General features: G+C 43.1%; 2 protein-coding genes across 2 annotated transcripts; one reads left to right on the top strand and one right to left on the bottom strand.

Moving 5' to 3' along the window:
• Nucleotides 1-126: 126 nt before the first annotated feature.
• Nucleotides 127-20,348, bottom strand: LOC121860779. The gene is made up of 6 exons (XM_042358146.1): nucleotides 19,765-20,348; nucleotides 6,193-6,858; nucleotides 5,597-5,822; nucleotides 5,120-5,240; nucleotides 4,583-4,696; nucleotides 127-4,054 (listed from the first exon to the last, which is right to left on the bottom strand). The coding sequence occupies exons 2-6, from the start codon at nucleotides 6,413-6,415 to the stop codon at nucleotides 1,313-1,315; spliced, it is 3,426 nt and encodes a 1,141-aa protein (XP_042214080.1). The 5' UTR covers nucleotides 6,416-6,858; nucleotides 19,765-20,348; the 3' UTR covers nucleotides 127-1,312.
• On the top strand, nucleotides 7,553-9,547 carry LOC121860780. The gene is made up of 2 exons (XM_042358147.1): nucleotides 7,553-7,627; nucleotides 8,867-9,547. The coding sequence occupies exons 1-2, from the start codon at nucleotides 7,615-7,617 to the stop codon at nucleotides 9,232-9,234; spliced, it is 381 nt and encodes a 126-aa protein (XP_042214081.1). The 5' UTR covers nucleotides 7,553-7,614; the 3' UTR covers nucleotides 9,235-9,547.
• Nucleotides 20,349-24,294: the final 3,946 nt, after the last annotated feature.

Genomic DNA, 24,294 nt, shown 5'->3' on the forward strand with positions numbered 1-24,294 from the left:
AAAATATATATAAATAGGACTGACTTACCGTTTATAATAAGTTATGGTTTGTTACTTCAATCCTTGTGGGTCGCTGTCAGCTCCAACTCACTATTATATATTATATAGGAAAAAAGAAAAACAGTGTCGCTCACATTAGTTTATTTCTAACTAATGAAAATGTTTTAATATCACAGACGAGAGAAGCTAGACAAGGAAGAGGCCGAGAAATATTAGGTTATTATAAGCTGAAATTCTAAGAACGTTACCCACAGAAGCTTAGACTAAATATAATATATAGAGAGAGACAACAGTACAGTATTTCTTTTATAATTACCTTGTCCAATCAAAGATCTAAATAAAATAAATTAGAACTGTAGTGAGGATACAGTACTCTGAATTTTGTCAACCGAGTTCTTGAAGTAATATGGTGATAATTTATTTGTGAGTTTGTGTTATAGAGTGACTGTAACTTCAAGACTTGTGGCAGGAGAACGGGCGGACACAGTCGACAAGCCAACATACTTATTTTGATAACTTTACCAGGTTATTAAAAGACACTTAAGTACCGAAATTTATATCTACTTAAAAAGAGGACGGAGTGATGAAGTATTTGGTAGATATTTGGAGTGATCTATAAATTATATTACAGCTGTACTTTCAAACTGTATGATTTGAGCGACATAATTTATAAATTATATGACCAGTCTAAAATAATGGACAAATTGTGTGTTAAAGACGTGAAGGACTATTTTTTTTAATATCAACCAAAGCTGACTAGAACGTAGCAATACTTACATAAATACATAAACCCACACATATATGTATGTCTACACACTGTGAACAACATTAAATTGGATAAATGTTAGATGTCACAAATGTACTTTGAGACATATGAAGCTACATCAGTGATGGTAACACACGAGACATCACTACTTCAGTACTTGCACCTCTCAGAATGGCAGTCATTAGTTAGTTTATAAACCTCGAGGAACACATTTTGTATAATAATTATTACATTCTATATTGCCCATGATAGTTTAACCTGACATATGTGTAATGATTCATACATGTGAAATAATGAACGCCTTTCTTACAAGCACAAACAAAACTTCGTTTTGTATTATGTACTACAGGTATTTTCATTATAATTTTAATATCACATTTTCTTTAATCTTTCATTCAGTTGATAAAACAACTTTGGGTGACAACGTTTTTTCTCAGTTTACTGTCGTATTTTGTTCAGCGCGAGATGTTGCTTCTTGTTCCCTTATAGAATTACGCATAGATTTAGTTAGCCTCGTACTGTACTACCAAACACCTCTTGTCATTATTATGGTGTCGATGTTAGTTCCTGGCTGGACACATCCTCGTGGTGGTGAGAGGGACCAGGGGGGGCGGTCCAGCAGGGGCGGCACAGGGTCGGGGAGGAAGTGCCGTCTGGACTTACTCTGGTAGAAGGACTGGAGAACCTCACCGTCCAGGACGTGGTTGTGCTGTTGGAGTGGACACCCAGTTCAGGCGCCACTGTACTCCCGTGGGGTATACTACATAGTTCAGGCGTCGAGTGGGTCCGTAGGGAGTATCTGGTGCTACGAGGACTTGTTCTGCCGCCTTGATCATCACTGGAAGAAGATGACGAGTCCGTGGTGGACTTTGAGGAGTCACAGGTATCTGCTTGAGACACTCTGCTGGTCAAGGAGAGCCCGTGGAAAGATGAACGGAAGCTTTTATTATTCGGTGAACTTTCTGTGGCATGTAGCGTGTTGTCTTTGGTTGTTAGAAACACGGAGAGCTCGTGACTAGATGAAGGGGAATTTCTATTCTCCGGTGTGTTACTGTTGTTCGTTAATCGTGTTGCGTCGGGTGGTGCAGTGTCTCCTTTGGTTACAGGAATATGTGAAAGTAGGCGGATTTCTCCCTCGTTTTTTCTTGTGTGTATGTACCGCGGGCTGACAGGCCAGCTGATGTGGGAGATGTGAGTTTGAGAAGGGAGGGAAAAGTCATATAAACCTGATCTACTGCCAGAGACATGTGTCCTGGAGTTGTGTAGTGGCCTCAGGATTATTGCCGCGGGATCGACCATGGCCACGCCTGATGCTCCGTGTCCAGGTAAACGTTGAGGGCTCCCGTGGCCTGAGGGGGAGGAGACAGAATGAGACCCTCGACATGATGGAGACAATCTAGAGTCAGGTCCTCGGGGCGAGTCCGTCTCCTCACTTTGTTGGTCCGAGAATTGAGGACCCGGGAGGGTGTGGGCGTCCCGAGTGTCTGCCAGTACAATGTTGGGGAGAGTCACCTGGTGGTGGTCGTCACGCTGTGTTGTGGCGGGGCTCCGACACTCACGACATTTCGAGAATTTTGTCAAGTTTGTCACGGTGTCTTCCTGATTCAGGGCAGTAATGGGACTGGATTTAACAGATACTGGATTTGTTGAAGTCTCCCCTTCCGTCCAACATAAACTCGGGGTACAGGTACGCCCTCTGGTGTCGTGGGACATCTTGGAGGTGCTTCTAGAAGACGAATTCCTGGAGGTCAGTGCGGTCAGGCGTCGTGCTAGGGACACTGTGATGTCGCGGATGGCTCTGATGATGGTGATAGGATTCTTAGTTTGTTTTGTTTTACTGATAGTTACTGAATGTTGTGTAGGTGTGATGGGAGATGGCACAATTGGATCACTGTCGCCATTCAGTGATTTGTTATTGCTCCTTTCTAAGGAACTTTTAGCAGTCAAATGGGAAATATTTTTTGATTCAGGAACTTCTGAAGCATATAAAGAGAGTTGACTTTGTGGGAGAGAGTGTTGAGCTGACGGAGAAGTGGGGCACCTGATGAGGGTTCTGGGGCAGGAGGTCCGAGGAGACTCCTCGGGGATAGGGCCGAGTGTTGGGTCCGTCGGCAACCTCTCAGACTCCACGTAAACAATGTCTAGCTTCTCAACATCAATGGCGTCCTTTTCAGACCTACTTCTCGTTTTGTTCCTCCAGTCATCTCTGTTTCCTTCTGGTTCTTCGGTTGCTTCCTCTTCGCGTAAATTCGAAGAAATTTCATCGACTTTACTGTGCGGGGAGGTCACCTGTAGCACCTCTGGTGGCTGAGGACTGATCTGTCGGAGGTTCAACACACAGGGAAGATCAACTTCTATACAAGGCATCTCTGAAAATGAGGAGCTCAAGTTCCCGTGAGTACAGCTGACAACTGAAGAGGCGTCTTGGAGTCCCTGGGTAATGGACACGACCTTGGGAGATGAAGACTTGTCAGAATGTACGCCTCGAGGTTCACCAATATTGGGTTTTGTGTTGGTTTTCTGGCGTTGTTTACTGCCTCGTAGGGAAGAGTTAGACTTGAAGCTGTGTTGGCTGCGTCTGGAAGGCATGGGAGTGTTGATCAGCTCGTCCAGCGCTACGTGAAAATCTGACGCCTGGTGGCGGTGGTGATGATGGTGTGTACTGCGAACTGAACCGACGCCACCGACCAGTTTTCGACTCACTGAGCCACTGGCGAGGGCCGACGAGGACAAAGTGACGGAGCCTCGAGGCCTGGAGATCCTGACGCCCTGGGGCTCGTCGTCGTCATGGGGAAGGGGAACATGGCAGAGCTTCCTGGCGGCACACCAGAGCCAGGCCTTGGCCCCCGCGCGGAAGTGGTCGTTGAGCCAGCAGTAGATAAACGGGTTGTAGCAAACGTTGGACATGGCAAACCAGTGACAAATGAAGAATACTGTGGAGGAGTGACGAGACGGACCCACCGTCACGCCGAAGTCCACCACCAGGTGGTAGGTATTAAGGGGCATCCAGCAGAGGGCGAACAACACTACCACCACCACCAACATCTTCACCGTCTTCTTCTTGGTTTTCAGCTGTAAGGAGAGCTGCTCTTGCGTGGCAGCGCCCACTACTGCCCGCCACCACACCCGCCTCGTCACGCCCACGTAAGCCACGGCAGTCACGCCCAGCGGCACAACATACTGCGTCAGGAAGGTGGCAAGTGTCAGCCACTGGCGGAATTGTAGTGCTGGGGACGGGTAGTGCGCCTGACACCGTGTCAACTTCCTGTACGTGAACACCTCCATCACCTGCAGGGAAAGAACAGCTCGTGTAGTGCACCACCTCACACACCACCAGTCCTGTGTCAAGCCTCACTCCTCATCTCCCTTAACTCTTTATGAATCTCTCTGATGACCATTTATTCATTCTCAACTAGACAGAGAAGAATCTGAACATCAACCAACTATCTGTTTACATTTATCTATTTGTCTGTCTGTTAACTTTATTATATTCCAAACTAAACTGTTTAACTCAACCTTCAATGAAACTGTGACTTAGTTTATGTTGAATACATGATGTTGATTAATACTGTGAATTGTGTGTACTCGCTCTCCCCGCTCTCTCACACCATTCTCTCCCACTCTCCCGCCCTCTCACACCACTCTTCCTCTCACACCATTCTCTCCCACTCTCCCGCCCTCTCACACCACTCTTCCTCTCACACCATTCTCTCCCACTCTCCCGCCCTCTCACACCATTCTCTCCCACTCTCCCGCCCTCTCACACCATTCTCTCCCACTCTTCATCCCTCTCACACCACTCTCCCTCACTCTCACCTGACTGTAGATAGCATAAGGTAAGGAGACGAGGGCAGCTAACAGCCAGACGACAGTGATGATGACAGCTCCGTGCCAGGCTCCGAGACGCGGCTTCAGGGGATGGACGATCACCTGCAGGAGAAGACTGAGGAATGATAACATGGAGCCAGTGTTAAGTCTTCTCCCCCTCACACACACACACACACTCAAGCACTCTCTCGCTCTCTAACACACACACACACACACACACACACACTCAAGCACTCTCTCGCTCTCTAACACACACACACACACACAAACAATTTCACTCTCTTTTTCACCTGGAACATAAGCTAGTTGAGGTTACCTGGCTGGCGTACCTGTGACCTGTGTGACGGACGCTTTACTCAACCTGTGTAACTTACTTGGCGGAGTTGGAGGACGTACGGTACCTTAGGCGTAGGGGGACGTGTACCTGGGACTTGGGACGCCCATATGGGGATCTGAAGAACGTACCTAGGACCTGATAAACGTACCTGAGATCTGGAAACGTACCTGGGACCTAAGGGGACGCACCTGGTAACGATCGAGGGCTATAGCGACCATGGTGAAGGCGGACACATAGACGGAGATGACCTGGACAAAGGGCACCATACTACACATCAACCCCCCGAAGGGCCAGTCGTCTAGCAACACCCTGAGGATTGGACGTATAATTAGAAGTCTTTTTGACAGAATTAGACGTATTTCTGACAAAATTTGACAGAATTAAACGTGTTTCTGAGAAATTTTGACAGAATTAGATGTGTATTTTAACTAGACGTAGAATTAGACGGTTTTTGACAATTGACGTTACTATTATACAAGTGTAATTTTGTAATTTTTTCTTCTCCCCATCTCTCTTTTCGTTCCCTTTTATTCTCTTTTCCTTCTACATTCTCTTTCTCATCTGGCAACACTGTAGAGCTCTCCGAGGCTCTCCGTAAGAAACTAAACTATCCCTACCCTTCTCCTCTACACTCCCTATCCCCATCTCCCCCCTCCTCTTCTCACCTGGCCACGTTGAAGGGGATGTTGAGAGCCGTCATGAGAAGGTCTGAGAGGGCCAGGTTAGCGAGGAAGGTGTTGGTGAGGGTGTGGAGGCGCCTCGTCCTTACCACCACATGACACACCAACAGGTTACCGAAGAGCGAGACCCCGATGATGATAGAGTAGGCCAGGATGATTATGACCATGCGTCCAGGGTCATCACGGCGCCTCACCTGGGCTGTCAGGTCAACTGTGGGAGGTCAGGTCAGTGTTAGTTAATGCTTTGGGGAGAATATTGATGATGTATTGATGAGAGAATAAGATAACTGAATGACGAATACATGATTTATTAACGTGACTCCTGTTGTTATACCCGGGTGCTCAGGTCAACTCGGCTCAGTGTTAATTAATGACTCAGTGATGAGGTCACCAAAACGTTTCTCTGCCTTACTTATTGACCAAGGAAACATGTTAGTAAAAAACAAATCATATTTTTGGGGGAATTAACAAGATGAATTAGAACACTGTTGTAAACGTTTGAAGAAAATAAATAACCCCCGGTTCTGGACTCCAGTTGCACAAATTAACTTAGGCATGGTACAGTTTATCAGTCCACTCACCTGTGAAATTGTGCATGGCGGTGTTGGGCGGAGGGCGGAAGGCGGCGCGGAAGATACTGGCATTAAGGCCCATGATGCCAGCAGCAGCGTCTGGGTTCCTGGCCAGGCCCATCAACACCTTAGAGTAGTACTCCCACCTGGAGGCCAGTCGCTTCTCCAGGCTTATCTCCGTCATTGTCGCGTCTCCATAAGTTTCCTCCAAGTCTTCCATCGTCACGTTCATGTTTGTTGATACTTGCAAATATTGGTCACTTTGTTTCGTGTATTTACTGAGTATACGCTACCTCAGTCCACCATCTTTCTATTTTGGGTATTTTTAGTAAAATGTACTTTCAAGGCCTATGCTCTCATTTTCATGTTGTAAAGTTTGTAAACTCTTATATGTATATCTCTTGTTTCACATATGTTAAGCTCTTAGTTGTATCTTAAGACATTATTAGAGGTTTATCGTTGAAAGCCCCTATGCATATTAAAGGGAAAGATTTACTTGTTTAATTAATATTTATATATCCGGTACCTGTATAAGCCTTGAAGTCATATTTTATATTTATGTAAACGTTGCTTGTAAATGTAACACATCCTCGCATTTGATGATTAATATCACTCAAATGTTGTTGTCTTGATAAGCGCCTTGGCTTGGACTGATTGCGTCTTGTACAATACACCCTGAAACGAGAGAAGCCAAGTTAATATTGCCTAAATCCCAACACAAAATTAATTTTTCACCATGGGTTAAATGTTTCGACTGAATATTATTACAAAACGTCTGTGAATATTATTTTAAGTTTACATTGGTTTCTGGTGGTGTGATTTTGTTCTGGGGGGAGTTGTCTGCCGTGATTTAATCGAATTTATTGTCTAATTTTATTGTCCAAATGTTCAGTGGAACTTTGTGTTGGAGGTTCATGCCCGGTGTGGTTATGTTGTGCACTGTCAGGTGAAGATAGTGTATTCAGCCAAAAGAAGAATCAACTACGCAATGTTTCAGTCTAAAAATTTCTTGCCCATATATATATATATAACTTTTTTTTTTTACGAAAACAACGTATGTACAATATTTCCATAAGAGTTCTATTAGCGCAAATTATATCAGCTACAGCCTTGTCAAGATGTCCTCGTACAAGACGAATATATATATATATATATATATATATATATATATATATATATATATATATATATATATATATATATATAGATAAGAAAACAGAAACTGCAAGATACCGGTACGTACACATTTTTTTATGACGTAAATGATAACAAAGTATCAGGACTTCCCGTAAATTATCTTTGTTACATCCGTATTTTTTCCTCATTCAGAAGGCCAATGATAACGTACAGTACAGTGTTGGGGAAGGACTGAAAATAGCTTGGCTCAGTGTGTAGGCAGCGGAGAGACTGGAGAGGGTTGTGGTGGCAACGATGACTGAAGACGGTGAGTAAAGTTAGTAGCTTGGATCATCACTTGACAATAAATACTGGTAAACTGTATAATGATATAATGAAATCTCATATATTCGATTTTGTCAATATATATTAATATTAGATTTAGTGATATGATAGTCAAGATGATCAAGTGTTAGCTATTTCCAGTCAGGTTTCTCTAAATAAAAACATCCCTCACTTAAGAAAACAATATCCGTCAGGCCAGGTGAGGTGGTGACTGATCCAAAAGTAAAAACAAAAACAAATATTCTGAGTGATGAAACTCCAATTATTTTTCCTACAGCTCTTCGGTCAAAGTCCCAGGTAGCTGATCTGACTTTCTGCCTCATTTACACCCAATTGCAGGGTTTCAATTGTTTCTCTTACTATTGACAAAACATATATTTATTGTTTCTCGCTTTTGATCTTTTTTGTTTACATTTTTGTATTTTTATGGTCCTTTATAATTATTATTAGTGTTATTATTATTGTTATCAATATTATTTTATTTTATATTTTTTATTATAATTTGTATTTACTATGAATTATTATTATTTTAATTTTAATTTTGTTTTATTATAAATTTTATTTACTATGCATTATTATTATTATTATTATTATTATTATTATTATTATTATTATTATTATTATTATTATTATTATTACATTTTCGCCCCCAGGCCCCGAAGTGGGTCAGTGACCTGTGCCCGGGTGGGCTAATCCGTGTTTAAAAAAAAATAGGGATGTGACCAGTTATTACCAGGCCCAAGATGATGAAATGTCACGGCAAAGATTGTTGGACATTCTTACGGTTAATTTTCCAAGTCAGGTGAAGATTAACCCCTCCAGCTTATTCCACGTGATGATTGATTAACTTTACCTAAACTAACCGTAAATAATAATATTATGTTACTGATTAAAAATTTTAAACCCAAATTTAAACTTGTGTTTTTGTGTACAAAGACGTTTATAGTGTGTCTGGCGACACCTTCACTGGAGTCTCACGGCCCACGGGATCAGGCCCTAAACTATACTAAGTTTGTGACAACTTACACTGTTTTAGTAATGATTCAATAGACAACCATATTTACAAATATTTTTTGTTCTTATACCTTCATAAATGTTTCTTGAAGCTGTTCCTGGCTCGTAACTCGTGAGGGAAGGATGTTGTATAATCCTAGTACTGTACGCTGACAACTATCTGTAATATATTAGTAAAAAAATAATGGTATTAATTTTCTCGGTGTAGCTCTGTTGTACCTGATTGCAGTCCTGGGAAGTGTGGGGGTGCTGACAACAATGATCAGCATGGCCATGATCTACAAGCTGCTGAAGGTCACACAGGTCACCAAAAGGTGTCCCTATGGACCCCTCCCACCGGTCCCCACTGACCCACGAACCACGGGAAACAACCACCACCACCAGGAAGGTTGTCCACTTTACCATGGAGTGGTGGCTTCAAATCCCACTCAGTTCTACACTTTGCCCCGCAACATGACTCGCGTCATCTGTAGGGAGCCTGGCACCTCCAGCGGTGGCAATGTGGTCTGTGCCAATACCTGTAAGGAGTCGGAGCGTGACAGCCTGAACAGTATGTACGCCGTTTTAGATCTTTGAGTCGCGCTACACCTTGATGTTCTCCACGTGAAAAGTTCCCACAAATGAGGGAAATCCCCGATGGACACCTAAAATAATTAAATATAAATCAATCTTTATTATGTAATTATATAAAATAAATCTTCGCGTGACAACTGCATTAGATTTCCCCCAGTACAACTCATAATTTTTTTTTTAAGAATACCCGTACAGTAGTGATGTTATTAACATGATTTTCACATATGAGTCGCAGTGAAATATGTACCCCTTATAATCTTATTAGCAGTCAAATTATCAAGTTTTTCATGTAACTTAGTTTAAATTCAGAATAAATTATGTGACTCAAATTGTTTAATTTAAACTTCCATTTCAAATGATCCCCAAAGGTCAGCTGTAAGGAGCCAATATATTGTATACAATCAATGCTAATTGATATGGAAATTAGGGTAATTATTTGTTGTCAGTCTGGCTATGAAGTTTTGTTGATCGAGTTATTACAATTTCTATGTAAATCATCTTTATGTGATTTATAGAGAACCAAGACTTTACGCAGCAATACATTATAATAAGTAATATTGTACTGTATTGCAAGTTACTCCTTGGACAGTACAGTATGCATTGGCCAAGACAGTGTGTTGTGAGCCAGCCTGGCCCCGTACCACGCCTTCTGTTATTGTTTAACTTGTATATTCCGTCTGAGGTGAGAGGTTCTAAATTTAATGATTACCTTTTCATAGTGGTGTTGTTGAGGTTTCAGTTGACTTTAAAACCACGAGGTGTGTCTAGTTACTCAGTCAATTAACTGCCACGTCTTCTTTTTGTTTTGGTCTTTCTGTAATTTATTGTTCAGCATCATATTACCAGTTTATGCTCATTGACAGTTTTTTGTATGGAGGTGTTGATGGTGTAAGTGGCAATAAAGCAGCTGCTGCCGCGCCTCCTAACTGCCTCACCTCACCACTGCCAGATGTGTCAGAAAAGTGTCCCTCTTATCACCTCACCTTTCAGGAACTCCCTCATAAAGCCAATAGGAGGACCAATATAATCTGGTCGTTAGGCGGGAACATCATGTTGACTCGGTGGTTCGCCTTCCAGTATTTTAGTTTGGGGTTGCGTTCGTCAGCGATTGTTTTTCAAATCCGACTTCACACAGCAAGTAGAAATTAATTGGTTTTTATTCCATCTTGTTTCGCCATGACGGTACAACACGTGCAGTTGGGTTAATGTGGATACAAGTTGTGTATTCTCATCAGTTTCCTCGCTAAGTTGGTGAAGACGCAGATCATTTTAAGGGAAAAAAGTGATTTATTATTAAAGTTATCAGTAAATAACTAAATATAACAGTAACTTCATACGCTAGACCGAATTGATCTAAATTTTAGTAAGTACTTGTTGTTAACGACCCTGGCCTTTGAAGCGTCTAACAATGGTGAATACAGTGGTAAGTAAAGGCCTCAGTGACGCTCAAGACCACATTCAGATTCAGGAAATGATTATCTTAATGGATAAAAGAGGTCTCGAATCTGACCCTGTGTTCCCGTATATACTGTAACTACCAGAACAGGGTGGGGTGTTAGGAGGTCCTCGGGCAGGGTGATGTGTTGTGTTGTTGGTTAGTGTCTTTTGTATAGGACTTCCAACCTTCATGCCAGTGTGGGTAATAACAGTGTTCACACTAGGATAAACTCACGACTGCATTGATTTTTACTTCCCCGCATCACAAGCTGAGAGCCGTTAGTGATGCTCCCAGCCCCACTCACTTTGTAGCATTAGCTGTGATGCTAATTTTTACAGTGGACCTTAACAAATAGAGACAGATACAGGGAAAACTATGAAAATATTAACATAAAGATGGAAGAGTAGTGTAGCAGGCTTGTCTGCCCTGGGCCTGGATGTACTCGTATACTGTATTGTTTGTATGCCACAGTTACCCGTGTACACTAATTCACATCTTCTCTTCACCTCTCCTGAAAATGTGAATTACTACAAGATAGCGCTTGGGGTCTTCCTACTGGTTATCGACACATACTGTACATGGTCTATTAAGACAATTATAAAAAAAATATTTCAACCACAGATCCTTAATCAGCGTTTCGAGGGCGACATATACTAAGATTCTGACTTGTAATTCTGAGGGTCCAAAATATTTAATTTGCTCAAAATCTCAGTATAAGTCGTCCTCGGCACGCTGATTTAAGAAGAATCTGCGGTCAAAAAATTGAAATTCTGATTATTAAATGCCTTCATATCCATTAGCATAATTAATTATAAAAATTCATATAATCAAAGGTGCTATTAACTTTCACGTGTGTTTTCATATTACACCCCCCCCGCCCCCCCTCCCCCCCGCCCCACACCTCTTGATACGAGTATGTGAAATTATCATAAATATATCTTGTTGTTTAGTCGATACCTGAATTATGTATTAGGGGTTTGTGTATATTGAAAGGGGGGCTGGAGATGAATGGTGTGTGTGTGTGATGGAGTATAGAGGACACCATTACAAAGAGCGGGTGCTGGTGTTGAGGGGCACAACTTGGAACTTCAACAACTGTAATGAAACACCACAGTTTATTAATGGCTAGTGTGTGTGTGAGTGTGTGTGTGTGTGTGTGTGTGTGTGTGTGTGAGTGTGTGTGTGTGTGTGTGTGTGTGTATTTTCTATTCTTGCTCTCATAAAGTTTACATACTGCATAAGAGATAGTTATTAATTGTATTCACTATTATTTGTTCTAATTCAGTAAATACAACACTCGATAGAATAAATCATCAACCTCATCACTCACCACCACTATCACTGCTATCATCAACACCACCGCCAGTACTGGACAGCTCCCAGTAGGACAAGAAATATGGTTACACTTCTGAGAAGAGGCGTTGTCTATCATAGAGAAAAAAGTTTATTGTCCTTTGTTAGATGGAGGGTCTCTCCCTCTCTCTCTCTCTCTCTCTCCCTCTCTCTCTCTCTCTCTCTCTCTCTCCGGCCCCCTGACTCCTCATCGTGTAAAGGACCATTAGTGTTTCCTTTATGGCCCAAAACAGTGGGTATTAGACATGCCTTAGCGCCGCGGTATATAGCCACTTAAGCCCTGACGAGATCTCTGTCCCAGATCCCCTCATCGCTTCCCAGTGGATAACACTGTAGTGGATTTCTCCCCTACAAACGCTGTTTGTCGCGGAGTAGCCGACCCCACGAATTCCCCAGTGTATGCCTCGTGGTCTAGGTCAACCAGCGCCGCCATACATGACGGAGGTCAACTACTAAGCCACGCCTACCCCCGCTATTTAAGACCTGACCTCGTGGTGACCTCTCTCTTCTTCTAGCTACAGCCGCAGCGAGCTACACCTCCTCCTCCTCCTCCGCCGCTGCCTGGCGGCCCTCGCTCCCGCCGGCGAGCATGGCGACCCACAAGCTGTCCTCCTCTGAGCACCCTCACCAACCAGCTCTCTCTACATCACGCTTGTAACCACATTGTGAGTTTCCTTTCTCCATCCCATCCTGACTGCGAACCAAAACATCCCGTACCCCACAACACCATCTTCCCCTTCCCACTGTTCGCCTTCTCTCCCCTGAACCACGAACAGACTTTTGAATCCGAAATATTTATGGACAATTAATGTAGCTATCAGTCTAACTGCTTCGGGTTCACGAGTCTGAATCTCTTCTATAGACTGTGTGTGTGTGTTTGTTTTACCTTCCATTGTTTTAAATTTACGTATATAAACTAGCGATCAGCTGTTTCCGAGATGTCCAATTCCTGTGTTTAAATCAGCTGACTGGTGTCGGACCACCACGCGACGTGCCAAACACTCGATTTTGTGGCTCAAGAATCCTCAACACACCAAACAAAAGAATTACACAGACTTGAACATTAACCTTTTTAGCGACACTGTAGAAGAGTTATATGTAGATTAACATTATGAATTTTAACATGTTTGTGGTTGTATACGCGAGGGTAGAGCATTTTAGGGAGCAGTGTAGTATCCCTGGGAATGTAGGAACACATGTAAACATGGATCCATTAGTACATTCCACGATTTGAGATTCAAGAGGAATTCGATCTAATATCTGGGGAATCCGACGGTGTATACGAATGTCTTTTGTTTGATATAGGTTGCCTTTATTAAGGGGTAGATTTCGTATCGTCTCTTTTATTTAATCTTGTTTTAATATCCTTAGCGAAGAGGTGAAGGTACAGTCACCCAAAAAAGTCCTGTCGCGAACCATGAACCCCGAGATTCAGACTCTTGAATCCGAAGCATTTATGGACAGAATAATGTATCAGTGTCTACTGCTTTGGGTTCACGAGTCTGAATCGTGGTTCGCGACAGGACTCTTTTGGGTGACTACAGGGGTGGAAAAAAGGGGAGGGAGAGGAAAGCTGCGTGAATATTTGTTTGTAAATTGAAAGAAAGGTAGGGCCAGAGGGAAGATTGGGAGAAGAGAAAGATCAAATATTGGCCATATTTATCTTACTGAGTGAAGAGTTAAAGCATTTGGAGAGTTTGGGCTTATTATTCCTGTGTATATTGACCACAATTTCAATTTCATTTCATACTTACTGGAACGGAGCAAAACGGTATCTCTAGCGAGAATTTTTCCACCATCGTTCTTTCGTTCTTTCACAACAAAAATAGTGTGGCTCAATATATTATTAAACTAAACTAACTCATACTGCCTTAAAATAGAGTGAAGACTGAAGCGGTATGGATTATATGAAATTAATCTACTTCAATGATATATTTTTTATTATTCCCTTAATGATGATTGTTTGTTTAGCAATACTCTTTTTTATCAGATCCCGTGAGTCTAGTTAATACCCTTGTTCTTAGTGGAGAGAAAAATAAACAAAACATTCCCGGATCAACTGTGTTTTTGGCACGCACTGCAGCAGCTGAACTTAACCTGAGTCTCCCGCCTGTCTAATGCGTCGGGATAACATTAATGCATGTGTTAAAGACCTGTTCAGTGTCATTCGGGTCGTTGACAATAGATTTAAACCAGGTATTCTGTTTTTATGAGCTTGTTTACTTTCTTGATTTTTCTCGTGAGTGCTGAGGGGGGAGGCCAAGGAGACCGACGTGGCCATGTGTGTTGTGTGACATTTGGCACCAATATTTACACCAATGTTGCCTTGTTTCTACTCGTACCATTCCCTTGGTCCTATTGTCTCTGTTCTTGTACTTCCCAGTAAAATTCAAAATCGAGTGATATTTCTTTATTACAGGTCCAGTTACCTTGACATTTATTATGTATTTTTATTATTGCTGTTACTACTACATAAGAACATAAGAACATAACATAAGAAAGTGGGATACTGCAGGAGGCCGACTGGCCCATGCAGGGCAGATCCCTTTCACACCCATCCCAGCACTTCCATGTGCCTATCCAACTTCGTCTTGAAGCTCCCTAGCGTCCCCGATCCTACTATAGCACTCGGTAGCCTATTCCACATATCCACAACTCTATTACCAAACCAGTGCTTGCCTATATCCTTTCTGAATCGGAATTTATCTAATTTAAAGCCATTTGTTCTAGTTATTTCGTTATTACTGAGCTTCAGAACATCTTCCATTTTACCCTTGTTAATCCCACTTACCCACTTGTACACCTCTATCATATCTCCCCTAACTCTACGCCTCTCTAATGAATGTAAGCCTAAGCTTTTCAGTCTTTCTTCATATGGAAGGTTTCTAATATTATGGATCATTTTTGTCATTCTTCTTTGTACTCTCTCCAAAGAATCTATGTCCATTCTATAATAAGGACACCACAACTGAACCGCATAATCCATGTGTGGCCTCACTAATGCTAGGTAAAGTTTCAAGATAACGTCAGCAGTTCTGTTACTCACAGACCTAGATATGAACCCAAGAATCCTGTTTGCCTTGTTGCGAACGCTAATACATTGTTTTCTAGGTTTCAAGTCGTTGCTAACAAATACACCTAGATCTTTTTCACTACTACTACCATCATTAATAATACCGGTAATAATAATATTAAAGATATACCGAAATAATATTAAATCCATACCGTAATGACTACATATTTATAACACCCCAAGGCAGTACTTTTCGTAGAATACAATACAAAGCAACAGACCTCTACAGGGCCATCCAATTTAGTGAAGTCTTCCTCCCTCAGTTTCGGCCATAAAGTCCCCCAGTCTGTAAAATTAATTCCCGCCAACACTGACCGCTCTGAGCTTCACCGGCACGTCGTTGTTGTGTTGTGGTATTGTGGGGTTTCGTGATATTGGTTCACACTCAGGATGGGATGGAGAAAGGAAACTTACAATGTGCTCTCTGTATACATATTGTATTGGATGCACAATGCAACTTGGTGCTGGGAAGGCAGCATGGTTACAAGCGTTGAGTAGAGAGAGCTGGTTGGTGAGGGTGCTCAGAGGAGGACCAGCTTGTGGGTCGCCATGCTCGCCGGCTGGAGCGAGGGCCGCCAGGCAGGGGCGGAGGAGGTGGTGTTGCTTGCTGCGGCTGTAGCTAGAAGAAGAGAGGTAGGTCACCACGAGGTCAGATCTTATATAGCGGAGGTAGGTGTGGCTTAATAGTTGACCTCCATCATGTAAGGCGGCGCTGGTTGACCTAGACCACGAGGCATACACTGGGGAATTCGCTGGGTCGGCTACTCAGCGACAAACAGCGTTTGTAGGGGAGGTATCCACTACAGTACTCCCCCTTCCCTCCAGGCGTTGTAGGAGACTTGTTGTCTGCAGGGTTGCATGGCACATGTGAGGCAGAACGGGCGGTGCATGCCACATGTGAGGCATAACGGCGAGGGTGTGGATGAGCCGGCCGCTAGAGGAGACAACTGTCTAGATACACAATATCTGTGTGGGCCTGGGTCAGGAGCAGGGTCTGCGTCAGCAGGAGCGGAGGAGAGTCCGTGACAGCAGCTGGGTCCACGACAGCAACAGGGTGCAGGACAGTAGCAGGGGGTACCTGACGGAGAAAAGAGGGGTGTGTGGGTCCGAGTCAGGAGCAGGGGCCGCGTCAGGAGGAGCGGCAGGGAGTACTGCTGGGCCGGAGGCGGCGTCTGAGGCAGGACGGGTGTGTTGGGGTCGGTAGGACGTGGTGCTTGGGGCAGGAAGAGGAGCGGCTGTCTGCTTAGAGTAGCAGAGCTGCTCTAGGGTGTCTAACCTGCGGTGTAGAGACAGTAGTTGTAGAGCCGATGAGAGCTGCCTCTGCGTGGGTAAGCCAGTCTTCCATGTTGCTTGAAGACTGGGAGAGTGATCGGTTTCTCCTCCATCCTGTGTGAGTGCGAATCTCCGGGGGTCACCATTTGTAGGGGTATAAGATATTGGTTCACACTCAGGATGGGATGGAGAAAGGAAACTCACAATGTGCTCACTGTATACATATTGTATTGGATATACAATGCAGTTTGTTGCTGGGTAGGTAGCATGGTAACAAGCGTTGAGTAGAGAGAGCTGGGTGGTGAGGGTGCCCAGAGGAGGGACACGCGGCTTGAGGGACGCCAAGGTCGCTGGCGGGAACGGCAGCCGCCAGGCTGGCGCGGAGGAGGAGGTGTTGCTTGCTGGTGGCACTGTGTAGAAAGAGACTGGTCACAGCGGTGTCAGGCCTTATTAGGCGGGGGTAGGCGTGGGTAGATAGTTGACCCCCACTCCGTGGGCGGCGCTGGAGGCGTAGGGTGGGGAATTCGAGAAGGTTCGGTGCTTGTGTGGGAGGAATCCACTACAGTATAATATATATTGTTTGTTTATGTAACCTTCTGTTTTGTTAAAAGAGTTTGGGCGTTTTATTTTAATAATTATGTTTAGTGATTGGTGTTCAAAGTTGTACAAAGGTTCTGAATATTTTTGTACGATACTTTGTAGACTGTATTGGCATAATTAGTGTTTGTGCGTTATTTGCCTTTTCATCCGTTTTCTTCTTCGTGTTGTGTTTGTTTTTGAGGTCAACTTGGGTGTCCCGATTTACAACCAGGCATTTGTTTTTAGCCTTGGCGGGAAATTGTGGCCAGGTGGTGCAGCTAGGGTGAACCATCTCCCAACCGATTACCTTCACCACCTGGCAGCTACAGTACTGTGTTCATTTATATCAATATTTATTTTTTCTGTTTTAATTAATTTATCTATTCCTCTATTTATTTCTATAGTGATCTGTGACGTTGACAGTGAGTGAGTGGTGAATATACTCACTCGGGTTGAACGAGAGAATCATTTTTCCTCCGGCCTACGTTTATAAACGGCTATCTCGCCCCGGGTCAAGCTGGAATATGATGGTGGCGTGGGCTGGTATACAGTGTTTCATCGCGTTAAGAGAGATTTTTGTCTATTTCTTCTTATCCAAGTTTATGTGTCTATATCATCATCATCGCCTGTTTCCTTGGGACGATTTCTCTGTGTTCCTCGATGTAGTTTTGAATTAAAATATTTATTGTGGGTTTACCTCATAATCCGTTAGATGAAGTTAAAGTTAAGGCTGGTCACTGTTTGGCTCAGACCTTGTTACTAGGGTCCTCTAAATACTAGCGACTCATTTACTTTTCCTAGTAAAGACTAAGCAGTTGACCTTTATTTTTTTCGAGTTCTATCTCGTCTCTAGTTTGAATATTGCTTAACTATACACACAGGTTATAAAAATCTAACACTATATTAAATTTTGATGGAACTAGGAAAAAAAAACAGTACAAACCAACTCTAAAGCAGAATGTTTGTGCGTTCTGGGAAATAAATTCACCACATGAGATCACCCAGCGACACCCGAGTGTAAATCAACCATGAATGAAGATGAAGAAACGCAGATTAAAATGCTTGTATGACTTACTGTGATTTATACGAAACTTAGGGGCATGTTTCTCTACGTGTAATGTTTGTCAGGGAGAAGATTATTTTAGAAGGGTATGTTTTGTAAGATTTAGAAAGTCAAAGGTTGATAAATGTGATGCATAGACCGCTTTAAGCTTGCAACACGCCTTCAGACTAGACGAAGTATAGTACAGTACTGTGTTGACCAAATGTCATAGGGTCACACACACACCTTCCCTATCTCTTTATTTCCCCTTTCCCTTATGTCCCACTCTCCTCTCACCCCTTACATCCCCCCCTTTCCCCTCACTCTCAACCTGGCAGCAACATTGTAAATATTAGGTTAATTAATCTTGGGGGAAGTCCACCTGTCGCAGCGGTAAAGCCTCTGCCATCTACCAAGAAAGACATTAGTTGCGTCTCCCCCCTGCCTGCCAGCCGAGGACTTCATCTCTATCTTCGTGTCATAATTTCATTGAGCGACTACATCCTGCTTTATACAGTGAGACTTCTATTTAACGGACTAAATGGGTGTAGTCCGTTATATTTATATATATATATATATATATATATATATATATATATATATATATATATATATATATATATATATATATATATATATATATATATATATAAATATATGTGTGTGTGTGTGTGAAACCTCTATTTAACAGAGAATATGGGATAGTCGTATAGTACAGTTCGTTATATCGAGATGCGTTAGATATGAACCTCCATATAACGGACTATAGCCACTTAAAGATTCATGTTCGTTAAATTCAGAGGAGAATGACAAGACTAATCCCGGGCATCAGGAACCTTGAGTACAGAGACAGGTTAAAGCATCTTAATTTGCACTCCCTCGAGAGAAGGAGAGTGAAGGGCGATATACTAAAGGTGTATAAATGGAAGTCAGGGCTAAACAAAGGGGACATTACAAAGGTACTCAAATTATCCAACCAGGAGTGAACTCGTAACATTGATTTTAAATTAGACAAATTTAGATTTAGGCGTGAAATAGGTAAACATTGGTTTGGAAGAGTAGAGGATACGCTGGATAGCTTCAAACATAGGTTGGATGGATATATGAGCAATAGGAGTGTAAATGGGACTGCCCAGAATGGGCCAATAGGCCCGCTGCAGTTTCCTCCATTCTTATGTTCTTATGTAAATGGAGGCTTAACTGCATAATAGCCACGTGTTCTGTAGGATATTTGTACCCTAGTTAATACCATTTTAACATTTATCTATGTAAATTATGTAACAAAAATAAACAAGGCATATGGAATAAAGATTAATTGACTGGATCACTGCAGTAAATGTCACTTATTTATGTTTTTAACGTTAAGGTATTTTATTTCTAACCTGGACGAGTGAAGACATTAGCTGCACCGGGAATGATTCAATTCGGGAATATAGCTTCAGTGACTGCTAACCACTTCTCTTTGACAAAAGAATTTCCCAAACATTAATTTTCATTTTCAAAATATATCTATATTTATTGGAAAACATAAGTAAATTCTCCTATGGTGAATGTTTACAGTATATTTGTTTTTATACACATAAGTATAGTTTGTTTTACATTCTGTGTTAAACATTGAGAACCGGGTCACATTTGCTTCATAATATATTCAAAGTTAGTTTGTTGACGTGTAGAAGAGCGAACGATGTTTAATAACCCAGTGGTAGATGAACCTTGTCAGGGTCATAAGTACACAAAGGTATATAATACTAACATCAGAGCCATTTAACCACTTACCTCAAAAGTGTGGAGTAAAACTGATGGGTGAGTCACACCAGTCCACGTCGCCAAATCCGTCCAGCTGAACACAACGTTGGTGCCTCACTACACCACGAGATCCCCACCACGAACTCCACCTCGTATTGGGAACCCATAATGTTCACACGGGAGCAAATAGTCCAAGTCACATCTCAATTCACACAGCAGTTCGACCTCACACAGTGTAATCCTGCTGCTAGAACAACCTATGGCGGACTGACGATCTAATTCCCGTATGGAACTACAGCTGATGACGCACGATTCGAACCACAGCTCTGAACAACAACCAGCTGGCGTAGTCGAGATATGCTCAGTCAGAGTATACCGTCCTCATGTCTCATAGTTGGTGACCACAGTTCTCCACTCCACTCTATGTGTGTGTGTGTGTGTAAGTGTTACATGACAATGATGATAGATGTCACACGACAAACGGTAAATGTTACGTGACAACAGTACAGGTCATATGGCAAAGGTATTTATGTCACTCAACACTAAGATGGGTGTGACCTGATATCACCCAGTGTCACGGAGGACCCAGCACAGGCCCGTTGCACCACCACGAGTGGATCAACGCGACTGACTTGAGAACTGGCAATCCACGGCTATATATATATATGTATACCCCCACCCCCCCCGACCTTCAGCCCGCTTCTACTAGTAAGAGAGTTGATTGTCAGACCTGTAACTGTGTATTTTCAATAGTTTTGACCTACAGAAAGTCATACTTAAGAATAAATATGGATTTAGGGAAAAAAATTATTGTATATAAAATGATGAAGGTGTGAGCTGTGGAATGGGTCACATGGGGACGTGGTAGAAGATGGTAGGATCTTCTAGGAAGTTGGGTGCCACCGAGCGCAACACCTCCAAGAACCTGGGACTGACCTCCAGCTCGCTGGTGAGACATTCGTGGACATCGTGCAAGATGTCGTCCAGGGTACTGTCGCCCAGCAGTGTGCTGAAGACTTTGCTGGGAGCGAATTTGTACGCCACTAAGACACTGGCGCCCCTTGTGGCACTGGAGGCCATTTTTGTAGGCTGGAGGGCATCGAAGAAGCTGTGGGACTCCCTCACGTACTCCCTCGACCGCTCGCTGCTCACCAGGGCTAAGGTGATGGCCTGTAGGTAGAGAATATCGTGCTGACTCTGAAAGTGTTGAATGAGGCGGTCTATGAAGAACGCCACGCTGCCGTCCTCGCCTGTCGTGTAGTAGCTTGAGGCATCGAGGCTGGCGCCGGCTGCCACCACACTACAGAACCATCCGGAGACCACTTTCAGGTGTGGCACGTTGCTCGTGGAGGCCAGCTTACGCACGGTCATGAGGAACACAGCCAAGGAGTAGTGGTTGAGCACCCGTAACAGCTCTGTCACGATACTGGCCCGTAACTCCAGGTTGAAACATTCCCCGCAGTTCTTTTTACGAGTCTGGTCCACGGCCTGGACCACTAAGGTGGGCGTTGAGAAGGTGTTCACTACCCATAGCAACTGTTGTGGGTCAGCCTGGGCCAGAAGACGACACACACATGCCGCTACCACCTCTAGTGTGTTGCTGGGAAGAAAGGTGCTCGTCTCGTCACTTGCTGTCAGGTCTATCATGAGCAACAGCTGCTCCAGGAAGGCCTTCTGGAAGTCTGGCGTGACGCTGCCGGGGAGGGTGTTGAGGATTTGTGTGAGAAGCGTCGTGATGTTCGCCAGACACACAAGGTTCCCGGGCTGGGCTGGGCGGCTCCAGGCGACGCGCACGCCACGGAACACGTCCACCAGTAGCACCAGCCAAGGGCTCGTTTCCCCTGGCTCAACCCCTTCCAGGAAGTCCTGCAGGAGAACGAGAGTCTTCTCCAACACTAGGTAGGCCTGTTGGGGCTGCTCGAACCTTCTGCACCAGCGCATGAGTGAATCGCTCCAGTTGGGTACTCCCTGGATGAGGGGTACGCGCCACTTGTGTAGGATGTCGAGGCAGGTACACAAGTTCCTGACCACAGCATCGTCGCTCCACAGGTTGTTCTCCGTCTGTTTGATCAAGAGCCGCGACGCGTTGATCACAACCACCACCTCGTCCACAGTCGGTGACGGCACGAACTCCTTCAGGAAGAGAAGGTCGGCCTGCAGGCTGACGGAGAGACCCTTCAAAAGGCTAGTGGCAGCCTCCTCCCCTAGGAATTGAGCGTCCTCCTGGCTCAACCAATCAGCCTTGGCCCTGTCACTCTCCAAAAGGGCGGCCAAGACGGACCCCAGAGGCGCCCAGGCCTTTACATCCACCTTGAGGATGATGATAAAGGCGTGGAAGTCTTGCTGGTTAAGGAGGCTGACGAGGCCGGGGTCCTTCTTGACGAGGCTTGCAAGGAGTTGGTAGTTGTCTCCTTCCCCACTGCTGCCGCCACCACCCTCCATCTGTCTCACCCGCCACTGCACTTCCTCCACCAGCTGCGTGAATGTCTTCCGTGAGCATCCATTCCACATTTTAAACAAATCTTTTGACCGAAAGAAAAAGAAGAAAAAATAATAATTTTTGGTGAAATATTAACGTAATTGGAAAGATATCGTAGTATGCTTAAATAAATGTATACAGTAATTCAGTTGAGAAGTAGGAAAACTTCACGCAGGGGTGCGTGGGTGGGGGGGACTCCTGCACCCTCAGTATTTTTTGTAGCCCTCTTATGTCATAAGTTCAAATTAATTACGTTTAATTTTATTTTCTAACTGGCCATTTCCAATTTTTTTAAGTGTCATTAAGAAACTTGGAACACATTTGCCAGTAAGGTTGAGTAAGAGGTCTCCAGTATTACCCAGCGAATTGTTACAAAAGTTATTCAAATAACGAAATTCATAGAAGCAGGTAATAACTATATGTTGTAATTAACGCAGTCAGTGACCTTGGGTAAAGATTTTTATCCCCTCGACTAAAATTCGATGAAAAGAATGTTGCTGATGTTTGTTATCCGTCCGTGTCAAATTTACTTACCGGTCAATCCAAAGCAAGATAGGCAGAAATGAAGCCAACAGGATTGTGGGGATTCATAAAAAAAAAGTACATGTCTTGGCGGAATAGGCAGTTGAGTTATTATAAGGTCATCGCTAAGCATCAGGGTGCATCATGTAAAATGCATGGGAGGTTTGGGAGAGTGGAGGAAGCTTGTCAGATGACGTTTGATGTTGGGCTCATAGAGCGAAAACGACCACAAATTGCCACAATTCGTTGTGGATGCTTTAAAAAGAACCAGAAAGCCTAACCTAACCTGTAGCAAAATTTCGCTTTCGTTATTTTCCAAACCACAACGCGTTCTGATTAGTTTTCGCTCTTTGAACCCAACATATATACATTATACATGGTACACCCAAGGAGTTAGGAACAAGAAGCGTATTTGGTGAAGTAAACTGGATAAAAGTTAAGATAATTAATGTACGACTCTTGAATCTAAAGGACAGTTGGATGGAGGTGAGGAAGTTAAGTAGTATGAATAGTAGATTAAATAAAGTAGAATCGCCATGGTGAGTGGTGACACAGGTGCAGTAGAAGGCCACACACTTTAGGTTGCCATAGAAGGAAGTAGGAGTATCAGTTGTTGTTTATGTGTACTCTAACGTAGGTACTTACATAACCTAACAACTATTATATACTAAAGATGGTTAAAGTTTCAGGGCAGAAAGTCGTTTGTGAAGCAAAGGGAAAGCTTGGAGAGGAATGGCGTATTTACCAGCAGTGATGGAGGAGACGAGTGTTGCGGTGTAAAACAGTTATGTCCACTCGTTACAACACACTGCCAAGTACAGTACAGTATTGTATTAATTTCAGTAATTCTTTTGCGTTATTGTTTAGATTGTCTAGTTTTGTAAATTCTTCAATTATTGTATTAATGGTTCAGGTATGTATACAATTTTCAGTTATTGTATAAATGTTCAGTTAGTGTACAGGTAGTTCTGCTATAACGCGATAATTGTGTTCTTGTAAAATATCGTGTTATAGAAAATCGCGTCATAGAAATAACAGGGCTTATGGAGAAAATAGGGTTAGGTGCAGATTACTCGAAATCGAAAAAATTTAGTAGTTAGCCTAACACAAAGGATAGCACAGTCTAAATAAATGTTACATTCATATCTAATAATGAAATCATACAGTAAATGTTACACTTTACTTGATGGGGGAGAAGGGTGATTTTGAGGTTGATAAAATCGAGCTTCTCTTCAAGTGTTATATCCTTTCTTTTACGATCATCACCGGGAATTCTATCACCAGAACGCTTCTTGTTGATATTCTTCTTTACTATATTCACATTATTTAATTTTTTTTTTTTTTCTAATTTATTGTTTTTTTATTACAAATATTAATGATATTCTTTATTTCAGGGGTTTAGATGCATATTTATGCACTTTTTTACAATTTTTACAATTTTATATTATATTTTTCAGTATTCAGTGGTTGTATTTGGGGGCCTGGAACGGATTAATCCTATAACGAATGAATGCTATAACGAACAAGGTTCTAGAACCAATTAGATTCGTTATAGCATA

The sequence above is a fragment of the Homarus americanus genome, unplaced genomic scaffold (genome assembly GCF_018991925.1).
Source record: "Homarus americanus isolate GMGI-L3 unplaced genomic scaffold, GMGI_Hamer_2.0 scaffold23617, whole genome shotgun sequence".
Classification (NCBI taxonomy): domain Eukaryota; kingdom Metazoa; phylum Arthropoda; class Malacostraca; order Decapoda; family Nephropidae; genus Homarus; species Homarus americanus.

Excerpts from the sequence above, each read along its gene's own strand:
- LOC121860779 (XM_042358146.1), bottom strand. The coding sequence starts at position 6,415 with ATGAACGTGACGATGGAAGACTTGGAGGAAACTTATGGAGACGCGACA. Across the intron at positions 5,823-6,192 it reads CGCCATGCACAATTTCACAG|TTGACCTGACAGCCCAGGTG; the intron begins GTGAGTGGACTG and ends GACCTCCCACAG. Across the intron at positions 4,697-5,119 it reads TAGCCCTCGATCGTTACCAG|GTGATCGTCCATCCCCTGAA; the intron begins GTGCGTCCCCTT and ends CTTCTCCTGCAG.